Raw genomic sequence first — 12,671 nt, forward strand, 5'->3', positions numbered from 1 at the left:
GGGCTGCTGATGTCAGAAGGATCATGTAATGCGAGGAAAGAACACGTGATGCGGGGGAAGGGTCTTTGATTTCGGGTGTGCTGTCAGGGAGGGGAGTTGTGGTTATTTGCATTGGAATGGGGGCCGCCTTTGCTGAGAGAGCAGCGATTTTAGAAAGCAGCTTCCACATCTATGAAGGAGTGGGAAGTACATTTTATTTCCCCACGTCCAACTTTCTATAATTGCTTCTCCCTCTGGATGTGGAGGGGCTGGGATGTGCATTCCAGCTCCTATTTTACAAGAGCCTTTATGTTTGGCAGAGCCTTTTGTAAAATAGTGTGGAATTCCACGCGTCCCGGACTTGGAGGTTGGCATTCTCCTCTGAATGTCCTTTCTGAAATGCTGCGCCACGTCACTTACATGTGCCTTTACAGAACAGAACTTAGCTGATTTGCTGACAATTACATGAGTAAGTGTACACTTACCTCAAAAATTACAGTAATCTGACCCCCTACCCCGCTCCCCCCAATATTCAGCCAGCGGCAGTGAACATTTTGCTGCTGGCCACCAGTGTTATTCCCAGATATTCAATGCCAGGCCCTGTCTGGGCTTTGGCATTGAATATCCTTTTTTTTTTTTGAGCCAGCTACATCAATATTAGCCACTTAACAACATAAGCCAAACCACTTAAAGATAGGACTGCTATTTATGCAGCCCAATTTAAGAAGTTTATGTATGCGATGAGGGGCTGAATATCAGCACGTAACCAGACTCTGCTCCTAGAATGCCCATGAGTTAGGTGCTTTTGAATTTGGTGATAGCCGGTCATTTTCAGTGCTGCTGAAAATAACCCGATAGCCACAAACAAGCGATTTAACTGGTCAGCAGCTGTTTCCGGCTGGTTAAATCATTTTGAATATCGGCTGGAGTATGTTTATGCGCAACTGGTGTTATAGACTTACCCCTGAAATGCTAACTTCTAAATTAGGCTTGTTTTCTGAAACAGACTGTAAAGATTGTAGGGCTGTTTACAGCTATTCTGCATGCTGTTTTAGATTCTTTAATTTGTCATTTTTAAATTGTATTTTGTATTCTTTAAATCTTTTCAATTCTTTTATTGTTTAATTTTTTTAGGGCTGCAGTTCAATTAAAATTTGTAATTGCAATTAATCACGAGGTTAAAGGTATATTATTTATTTATATTTTTCCCCTCTGCAGCTCCTTGTAACTCTTGGCAATGGACAGTTAAGTGATTCGTCCAGAGTCAAAAGAAGCTACAGTGTGGTGGTGGTGGGGAATAACATACCTTTAATCGCGCAATTAAAATTTTAATCGAAATGCAGTCCTTTTCCAAATATGTATAGGATGGGAAAGAAACAAGAAAAAGTTAGAACATAAGAACATTCTTCTATGCTACCCCTTCCCTTCCACTTCCAGAAAATCCTGAGAATGTACCTGAACCAGCACACGTCGACACAGCTTTGCTTTCACCAGAGATTTTGCAACCCACCGTGCAGCATACGCTGCCGATCTGTCCACTTTAGTATAATCTTTGCCTGAAAAGGCACCACCACCATGAGCGCCCCATCCACCGTAAGTGTCCACAATAATCTTTCGACCAGTAACCCCAGCATCACCCTGTAACATTAGAAACCACATGTCATCTTTTCTAGTTCAAAGCCTTATGTAGAAAATGCGATTTGTTCATCACTGCCATGAGGCATTCTTTCCAAACCTGTGTTTTCCCATTACAACAGATGGTAAAACTGGTTATTCCAGTAAGCATTACTGCAATACATACAAAGTTTAGAGAAGCCAGAACCCTTAAAGAAGAGCTCCAATGTTGAGAAAATAGAAAAAAAGGAATCTGCTTAATGAACATTAAAAACAGTAGGAGAAAAAAAAGGGAAAAAATAGTACTAATTATTTCTCTGAAGACAAGCAGGATGTAGTATTACCATTGATGGGTGACATCACCTGATACAGCCTGGCACAGTAGAACTCCACAACATTCTTCTAGAAGCTGTTGGAAGCGGCCTACTGCAGATGCTCGCATTTTCCTGCTCATCATCACAACATGGGACCAGCTCAGTCTCATTCTTTTTTCTGCGGAGCAGTATGGACCAGGGGCGTAGCCAGACCTTGACGGGAAGGGGGGCCAGAGCCCAAGGTGGGGGTGGGCACATTTTGGCCCGCCTCCCCACTGCCGCACTCCCGCTACCACTTCTGCCCCCCCCATCGCCTCCCCCACCGCTCTCCCCACCCACCGCCGCTGGAAGATACCTTGACTGGCATGGGTCCCCAACCCCGCCACCTAAAGCGTTTGCCCCCCGCTGGTCTTACATTGCCTGGCACCCTGTCCTGTTTTCAGTACCATGCATGCTCATTTTAATGAAATTGAGCATGCGCGATCATGCTCAGTTTCATTAAAATAAGCGTGAATGGTGCTGAAAACAGGACAGGATGCCAGGCAATGTAAGACCAGCGAGGGACAAATACCTGGTGTGGACATGCTCTGTGATCATTCTCTCATAGCTCGTGTTGTTTCTTTTGTGCAAATTGCAGTTTGAGCTTGCACTACCATGTAAGTTGTTGGTATGGAGGCAATACCTCTTCGCCCTTTTTAGTTCAGTGCATGACTTTTGGGCACCACTGTATAGGTGCCCCCATACGGGTGCCTATTACTTTCTGGCACAGCTGTACAGGCGCTGGACTTTTGGGCACCAAAATGGCAGAATCTCTTCTCTGTACTTCATCCCCCCTCCTCCACACTAAGATCCAAAGCAAGGTGGTGGAACAGCAACTGCGGGCAATGGTCCTCGGAGAAGAAGAGAGATCATAGCTGCCCCAGGTGGTCCCTGTGAGGGAGGACAGAAAAGGCTCCTTGGCTGCACCACTCATATGCAAGCCTGTTCCATCCTCCCTTATTGGCACTGCCTAAGGCAACTATGATCTCCCTTCTGCTCGTAGGATCACTGCCCACAGTTGCTGGCCAAGTACCTTGAACTAGAGGTCAGAGTGGCACCCACAGCTGCCGACCCAGCACCTTGCACTGGGGTGGGGGGGCATGGGTAGAAGTAGACAGAGGACTTTATAAGTAGTAGTAGATACCACCATATAGGTGACTGAAAGTCTGCAACTGATGTATATAGACACCCAAACTGCAGTGCTTATATGGCAACTTCTAAATAGGGGCACTCAAATGGCAGCACCCAAAGCTCCTGCTTAGTTTCTAGTTTCAAGTTTTCTTTATTTTCCTTCGCCTACTAAGACCCCTTAGGCTTAGGGCTCTTGGTCTGGAACTCTTTTCACTATGGAGCTGTTTGATTTTTCCTAGCATATCCCTTAAAACTTCCAGTGGTTTTTGAACAAGAGCTCCAGGTACAACAGGACCACATCCCTTATGGACGCTAATAATTGGAGCCTGCAGTTCCTGAAGCCTGATTGTAACCCCTCTTCCTGTAAATTCTGTTCACAGATGTCAACAACAGGTATTAGGTCTCGAGAGAAGCAGTGTAAATAAATTTGTGGCACTGAGAAGTCCAGTCATTGACTTTGGCATTGGAGGCATTAGTCTCTATGGCTCCAGGAGCTGCATTGGGTGGCAGAGCCGGTGATGGGAGACGGGGCTAGTGGTTGGGAAGCGAGGCTAGTGCTGGGCAGACTTCTATGGTCTGTGCCCTGAAATGGCAGATACAAATTAACATAAAGTAGCACATATGAATTAATCTTGTTGGGCAGACTGGATGGACCGTGCAGGTCTTTTTCTGCCGTCATCTACTATGCTACTATCCAGCTCATTTTCGAAAGTGATCGCCGGCCATTTCCAACACAAATCGGGAGATGGCTAGTGATCTCCTGAACCCGGCCAAATCGGTATAATCGAAAGACAATTTTGGCCGGATTCAACTGCTTTCCGTCGCAGAGCCAGCGAAACATCAAGAGGGCGTGTCGGTAGGGTAGTGAAGGTGGGATGGGGGCATGCTCACGAGATGGCCGGCTTCGCCTGATAATGAAAAAAAAAAGCCAGGCTTGACGAGCATTTCGCCGGCTTTACTTGGTCCCTTTTTTTTCATGACCAAGCTTCAAAAAGGAGCCCCAACTGACCACCGAAGGAAATCGGGGATGACCTCCCCTTACTCCCCCAGTGGTCACCAACCCCCTCCCACCCAAAAAAAAAACCTTTTTTGCCAGCCTCTATGCCAGCCTCAAATGTCATACCCAACTCCCTGATAGCAGTATGCAAGTCCCTGGAGCAGTTTTTAGTGGGTGCAGTGCACTTCAGACAGGTGGACCCAGGCCCATCCCTCCCCTACCTGTTACACTTGTGGTGGTAAATGGGAGCCCTCCAACCCCCCCCCCCCAAAACCCACTGTACCCACATGTAGGTGCCCCCTTCACCCCTTAGGGCTATGGTAATGGTGTAGAGTTGTGGGGAGTGGGATTTGGGGGGCTAAACAACCAAGGTAAGGGAGCTATGCACCTGGGAGCTATTTTTATTTATTTTTTTAATTTTTAGAAGTGCCCCCTAGGGTGCCTGGTTGGTATCCTGGCATGTGAGGGGGGCCAGTGCACTACAAATGCTGGATCCTCCCAAGACCAAATGCCTTGGATTTCGCCAGGTTTGAGATCGCCGGCATTATTTTCCACTATGGCCGAAAACCGATGCCGGCCATCTCAAACCCGGCGAACTCTGACATTTGGCCGGGCCCAACCGTATTAGAGAAGAAAAAGATAGCCGGCCATCTTTTTTGAAAATACGGTTGGCTCCGCCCACACAAAAGCTGCTTGAATACATTCTATACCTTTCAGAGTCAGGTATCAAGATCAACTGAGTAAGGGTTTACTTCACTGTAATTGGAGCTTACCATCACTGTGTAGAGAGCAAACCTTTAGTTTTCTGCTTCATGAGAGGCTTGCTTCTATTGAAGCCTCCCATCAGCCCTCCCACAGAGTCACTGGATCTCAATGTTGTCATTGATGTACGCTCCCTTTGAGCCACCTGATACCCTTCACCTGAAGTACCTGACCTGGAAGGTCTTGTTTTTGGTGGTGGTTACTTAAGCCCTAGGGTCAGCGAGCTTCAAGTCTTAGTAACTGATCCACCGTATACAACGTTTTTCAATAACAGAATGGTTTTGCACACACATCCTAAGTTTCTTCCTAAGGTAGTAACAGAATTCCATCTTAACCAGTCAATTGTTCTGCCAACATTTTTCCCAAAGTCATATGATCATCAAGGTGAAAGTGTACTGCACATTTCAGACTATGAGAGAGCCTTTGCCTTCTATCTGGAGTGGACTAAAGCCCATAGAAAGTCCACCCAGATTTTTGTTTCTTTTGACCTCAACAGGATGACATAAATGCACTCAAATTGGCTAGCAGACTACATTTCCTTTTTTTAATACCCAATTTGGACTGACTCTAGACGATCATGTCACAGCACACAATTGGTAGCGTATTTGAGGTCAGCGTCTATCAAAGAGATTTGCAGAGCTGCAATGTGAACTTCAGGCCACACATTCACATCTGACTACTACCTAGAGAGGATATCCAACCCAATAACCGGTCTAGTCAGACAGTCTTTCAAAATGTATTTGGTGTCTAGAATCCAACTCCACCTCCCTAGGTCCATTTGTTTTCTGTTCCAGACTGACCACAAAAAAAAAAAAAAAGAATCTAGCTACAGATGTTTGCTTACTGATGAGTCTTGCCAGTTGCAGACGTCACTGATAATTCCCCTTTTCTTTAGGAGAACCTGGTAGCTGCAGATTCCAATCATAGTAACATAGTAGATGACGGCAGAAAAAGACCTGCACGGTCCATCCAGTCTGCCCAACAAGATAACTCATATTTGCTGCTTTTTGTGTATACCCTACTTTGATTTGTACCTGTGCTCTTCAGGGCACAGACCATATAAGTCTGCCCAGCACTGTCCCCGCCTCCCAACCACCTACCCCTCCTCCCAACCACCGGCTCTGGCACAGACCGTATAAGTCTGCCCCGCACTATCCTCACCTCCCCACCACCAGCCCTGCCTCCCAACCACCGGTTCTGGCACAGACCGTACAAGTCTGTCCAGCACTATCCCCGCCTCCCAACCACCAGTCCCGCTTCCCACCACCGGCTCTGGCACAGACCGTATAAGTCTGCCCAGCCCTATCCCTGCCTCCCAACCACCAATCAGTGATAATACTACATCTTGCTTGACCTTGGAGAAAGCAAAGTTACTCTCCTATAGCAGGTCTTGGAGAACACATGCTATAGGTGTTCTTGGAGAACAGCAGGATGAGTATTTCTCACTGCCACACCCACCTCGCCACATGTGGTAGGCCGCTTGAAAAGCTTCTAAAAGAATGCTGGGGAGAGCTTGATATGCTGGGCTCTTATGGATGACATCGCCTATCATTGAGAACACTCATCCTGTTGTCTTCAGAGAACATCTGTTACAGGTGAGTAACTTCATTTTCTCAGCAATTATTGATAATATTGTGCAGACATTCTGATGAAAACAGCTTCTTTGTGAAAATAGCCAACAAAGCATGTTCATGAAACCAGAAACTTAAAAAAAAAGATAAAATAGATTTATCATTTTTACTTGCAAGTCATGCAGTTCATAATGTATGTTCTCAATTATTGTTAAGGTGATTGTTATATTTATAGTACAGTACTATAGAAACAATTTATGCACACGATGATGTACCATTTGTGCAATTTTTTGTCAAAGTATTTGTATCAATTTATGCATATAAGTCTCTTAGCTGTAGAAAGTTTTGTGGGTATCTGAGAATATGCACACGCAAATATAAAAACAAACAGAGATTAGCAAGAGGAGCAGGTGACTACAGCAGCTTGGTTGGTGGGGCTCCACAGGCCCTATTAGTAGATAAACTTTTAGAACAGGCTGATCTTTAGAAGAGACAGCCCAAATTCAGAGTCTCTGAAGAAAGAAGAGGTTTTGGTTCCTTTTGGAGCCCCAGAAGAAAGCAGCACTGTAACAGGGGGAGTGGGTTGGATAGGAGTATAGTGCTTTTTGGGGTTTTTTTTTGTCAAATTCAGGTACAACAGTCATTTTCTTCTGAGGAAATAGGCCTTTAAGTAACTCGCTTGTGATCAAACGGAGTCATGGTGGGATTTTAAACTAGTTCTCCTGATTTTCAGCCCACTGTTCTAAACATTAGGCTACTCATCCACTTACATGTGTAAATCTGCCATTTTAAAAAACAACATGTATACATGCTGTTAAGTAACAACAGAGGCCTCAAGCCTTGTTTATTTTCAAACTAAAGGGGGAAACAAGCACTAAGGAATAATGGAGAGAATTCCTTAATCCCTCCTGTTAAGAGCTTGTCCATATGAGCACTTTTTACAAACCTATACACACAAGGGAACAGCTGTAAATTCCGACATCGATATATTAGGACACATGTGTGCATTCTCTTACAGAAAAGGGGATTACATGTGTAGATTTTAGTTCCACCCAAGCCCTGCCTAAATCTCGCCCTTTTTTAATCTACATGTGAAGGGCAATGCTATGATTTAGGTGCCTGCACGTACACAGCCCTTGCACTTGTACATGTTTAAAATATTAGCACTTAGGCCAGTGGTGTAGCTACACTGCTACTTTTGGGTGGGCCTGAACCCAAAGGGTTGGGCATGAAATGTTCTCTTTGCCTCCACCCACCCCTGCTCTCCACCCCTTTTGTGTCCCCCTCCCAACTCAAAATATAAATACCTTAGCTAGCAGGGATCTCCAAGTTCTGACAGCTGCAGACCTCCTCCTCCAGTGGCCAGGCAACAGGGACAGTGTCCCTCTGCAGATGCTCAATTTTAGTGTATGTGTGAAACCTAAGCATGCATGGGGGAGGAGGCGCTGGTGGCTTGGGGACACTGCTGCTGGCTGCCAAGCCTGGAAGTATTTCTGGTTACCGGAGGAGGTGGTCTGCAGCTGACAGGGCTTGGGGATTCCCACTAGCCATCGCAAGAGTGCATGAACTTTTGCTGATCCTGAGTCCACAGTGGATCGGCCACTACCCATCCAGGTCCAATCATGTCTATACCACTGACTTGGGTGTATAAATGTACACTTAGCCATGAAAGTGTCAACAGTGCATAACTTACATAGTGTATAAATGCAAGGAGGACGTAATACATGGGCAGAACATGACCAGGACATAAGCAGGGCTCCAAGTTACAAGCCTAGTTTATAGAATACTGTAAATTACCACATCCCTGCTACATTTAGGTACCCGAAGTTATGTCGGTTCTATGGCTGGTGTAACTGTGGACAAACAACTATTTGGTGTGTTGATACCAGGTTATGCTAGTATTCTAACAGAACCTGGGCACCCTGGAGCTGTTGTTATAGGAATATGCTTCCCCCAAGCGCCCTTGGGACACCTAAATAGAGGCGCACAATTACAGAATTGCCTCCATAGTGCAGATACCCACGTGTAAATGCTGGCTTTCTAAAATCTGGTTTTACACATGTAAGTGTGGGTAGTTACAAGTGCGTGGTAAATAGGACTTCTAAATTAAAGGCCTTTTCCTCTTAACTAGGAAGGAGGCCTCACACCATTCCTGAGAGGCTCTAGAAATATCAGGGAATAACAAGAACTGCTGAAACCAAAAAGCTAAGAGATTTAAAAAGGATGTTGACGTGTACAGCACTGCATACGTCTAGTAGCGCTATAGAAATGATTAGTAGTAGTAGTAATGTTATTTTAGGAGACATGCCAGCTCAATCACATTTTATTCGTGTGGAACAAGCACAGTTATTGGAGATAGAATAATTTCAAAGACAAACGATTGTGGTCAAGTCAACGTACTGCCTGTCCTCAAGTTTTTCGGCGCTCTCAGTTACCTGAATTTATTAGATCAAGATTGACATTTAATTCTACATGTACAAAAAATGGAATTAAGAACAGAATCTAGATTAAAGATTTAAAAAGGGCTGAAGACTTATTTCTTTACATTAGCATTTCAAGGATCATAGGATGAATCGATCACCTGTACAGTTTAGTCGGGAGACTTATGAAAATGGGGCCGTCTGTATGTTTTGTATTGTTGAAAGTTTTTTGTTTTTTTTGAATGTCTTCTTTTTAAATATGAGGATTTAAAGATGTTTATTTTAACTGATATATAAACAGAACCAGTATTGTAAACTGCTCTGTGTTGCTTTATGATGTAGAAGGGCAGTAGCTCAAATTTATTAAATAAATAAAATATGTCATTTGGTGTTCCTGCAAAATGTTTTATATATAGCAGACCAAGCAGATTATTAGAACAAAAATTTGAGAAGACTAGAGTTGTATTCTCTGATAGACTGTAGAGCAGTGGCGTTCCTAGGGGGGCGGACACCCGGGGCGGCGCCCCGCCCCCCGGGTGCAGCACCCCCCCCCCCCGATGCAGCGCGGACGCCCCCCCCCGCCAAAGCACCCCCCCCCCCCGGCGAAAGAAACCCCCCCCGGGTGCACGCCGCTGTGGGAGGTGCCGCAGCGCGCGCCTGCTCAGCGTTGGCTGAGTTGGCGCGTTCGCTGCAGCCTGCAGCTCCCTCTGACCCGGAACAGGAAGTAACCTGTTCCGGGGCAGAGAGGGAGCTGCAGGCTGCAGCGATCGCCCCAACTCAGCCAACGCTGAGCAGGCGCGCGCCGTGGCACCCCCCCCAGCGGTGTGCACCCGGGGCGGACCGCCCCCACCGCCCCACCCTTGGTACGCCACTGCTGTAGAGGACTCCTTTGATGACTCACTGTTTCTCTTAACATAATTTTTTGTTTGAAGATCAAACGTTGTAACATTTAGACACCTGAGGTTGAGATCATGTTACATTTCTTTTATTTTGTGATCTGCATATCCATTTCTAACTTGGAGCTACTACCTCTATATGATGATGTTGGTTGGTCAGACTTTCAAACATAAGTTTGGTTGATGCTTCATGAACAATTTATATCAAAAGCAACTTAATTAATCCTGTATTTTATACAGTAATGAATACATGTCATTGATGTATAGTTATTTGAATTGCAATGTACAAAGTGATATAAGCGGGCAAGAGAGGCTCCTGCCTGCCTAAATCGCTCAGGACTAGCCAACTGCCAACATTCAGCAGAACTGAACTGGGCAGTGCTGCTGAATATTGGCTCTGATCAGCCATAAAAGGAGATGGAGAGGAGCCGGCAGTTATGCAGGTGCCAGTAATATTCAGTACCTGCACTCGAATAGAAAAGTGGGCGAATTTAGGTAGCTGTTGCCGCTAGGAGAACGAGGGTGTAGGTTTCACTCCTGCTCCCATTGCCCCCACTGGATCACCAGGGATCTCAGATAGGCCCTGAGGGGGGGGGGGGGTCTATCCAGACTGGGAGGGCAGTTGGGGGTACATTCTAGGGGAGGATGATGGTTCTTACTGTCATGAGCTGGGGAAAGGGGACAAGAAGGAGGGGGATTGTTTCAGGGGGAAAGAGGCTTAGAGGGCTCCATAAAGGTTTTAAGTAGTTATGCAAGTGCCAGCCGACATTCAGCTGGGGCTTGCATAACTATCTTGTGTGGGCCCTGGATGAATATTGCCCAAGACCTGCATACATTTTGGCGGCTAGCAGCGAGAAGGAGGGGGGCTGTTTTGGGGGGTGGAAGGGGGCTTGGAGGGCTCCATAAAGATTTTAGGGACCGTTTTACAGAGCAGTGGTAAGCCCAATGCGGGCTTCTCTTCCAGGACTACCGCAGGCCCAACGCAGCCACCAGTGGCAGTCCCACCCTGAGAGTGCCATTTCCGGGGGAAAAAGAGAACTCCCGGAAGTGACTTGCACAGAGACAACCCGGCGGTAATTAGGCATTGTCGCGCACTGCCTGGTAACCGCCGGGTTAGCACGGAAGCCCTTATCGCCAACTCAATGGGTGGTGGTAAGGGCTCCTCACCGCATAGGAGTTCTCTTATTGCATGGCCATGTGGGTCTGGGGGCTTTTTTACCCACTGCGCTAAAAAGGGCCCTGGCATGCAGGAAAAACAGCCCCCGCCACTAGCGCAGGGACCTTTTTCCCGCAGTTTGGTAAAAGGATCCCTTAAATAGGATATTCAGCCAAGGTTTGCATAAGTATCTAATGTGGGCCCTGGCTGAATATTGCCCAAGACCTGCATACGTTCTGGCGGCTAGCAGTGGGACAATTAGCCCCAGATATTCATTGCCAGGGCCTGCAAATACTGAGGAAACTTCAAACAGCCTAGAATACAGCAGCCAGACTAATCTTTGGAAAGCCAAAATATGAAAGTGCACAACCATTATGAGAGAAACTGCACTGGCTCCCACTCAAAGAACGCGTCACTTTTAAAATATGCACATTAGTCCACAAAATCATCCACGGCGAAGCCCCAGCCTACATGTACGAGTTGATAGACTTACCAACTAGAAACGCCAAAAGATCATCCCGAACCTTCCTTAACCTCCACTTCCCCAATTGCAAAGGTGTGAAATACAAAGCGCTACACGCGTCAACCTTTTCTCACATGAGCACGCAGTTTTGGAATACACTGCCGCGCAACTTAAGAACAATCAACGAGCAAAATTCCTTCCGCAGGTTATTGAAGACCCATCTTTTTGAAAAAATTTACGGAAAGAAACAAAACACATAAAGGCCACACCTAATGTTCACCCCTGAATTCTCATTCCAGTAATATCATATCTCTCATACCTTTACTCACAAAAAGATATATACCATATGTCCTCATGCCTTTCTATCACCCTCCAAGCTCCCAGTGCTTCCTTCCAAAATTTCAATGTTTATGTTCCATTGTTATATTCCCTAACGATACCTCAACTGTTTCGCATAACTCTGCATAATGTAATCCATTACCAATCTGTAACAAAATGTATTTCTAACATTTAACTCTTATTGTAAGCCACACTGAACCCGCAAAAAGGTGGGAAAATGTGGGATACAAATGCAATAAATAAAAAAAATAAAAATAAAATATCCAGAGCTAATTTAGCCAGCCACAGTCAATGTTTTAAAAAAATGCTGATCGCTACTACCTGTATATTACCCCTTTAAGTTGACTTTTGAGCAGTTTGTAACTATTTATAGGAAGATTTATTTCTCTCTGCCTTTTAATGGTTTTAGTGTATTGGATACAGAGCTGGACATATTACCCCTTATTTTTTTCTGTTTTATCTTGAGCCAGCAAAAGTTTGTTGTCCTTCTCTGCAAGTGCTTTTAATTTTGGAAATTTCATCAAATAAAGATGATGAGTAGGATATTTAAAACTATTTAACTGGCCAGGAATGGGGGCAGGACAGGCTGAAGGAAGACCCCCCCCCCCCCCCCCCACCCCCAGGATTGGCTGAAGCAGCCTGCTCTTGTTGACAGTGCAGGCACAGTTTTAAAAAAATCACAGCAAGAGAGGATTGCCTGGGGGAGGACAAAGAGGAAGCGAGCAGAGAAGTGCTGAATCAAGGGGGGAGGGGGGAGGCAGTGGGAAGAGAATTTGTCCAAGCCAAGCCACAAAGTTTGGGAGCTGGTTGTTAAAGTAGCCAAGGGGGGGAGCCTTCTTTAACAACCAGCTCCCAAACTTTCCCAAAATTCTTTAAAAACTAACAGCTCTCGCAAGCTGGTGCGAGGTGGCTCCAGCACACCACTGGATATGGAGTTAATTTTTGGCAGTGAAGACTTCAAGGAGTTTTGCTTCTACCACCCACCAGAAC

General features: G+C 45.7%; 1 protein-coding gene across 1 annotated transcript in view; it reads right to left on the minus strand.

Annotated features, from left to right (window-relative positions):
• The window catches only part of MAT1A (methionine adenosyltransferase 1A), a 96,350-nt gene that overhangs the window by 19,955 nt on the left and 63,724 nt on the right, over positions 1–12,671 (minus strand). The window contains exon 7 of the mRNA XM_030203265.1: positions 1,435–1,617. Within this exon, the coding sequence (XP_030059125.1) occupies positions 1,435–1,617 (183 nt within the window). The remainder of the gene's footprint in view (positions 1–1,434; positions 1,618–12,671) is intronic.

Source organism: Microcaecilia unicolor, chromosome 5 (assembly GCF_901765095.1).
Source record: "Microcaecilia unicolor chromosome 5, aMicUni1.1, whole genome shotgun sequence".
In the NCBI taxonomy this organism is placed as follows: domain Eukaryota; kingdom Metazoa; phylum Chordata; class Amphibia; order Gymnophiona; family Siphonopidae; genus Microcaecilia; species Microcaecilia unicolor.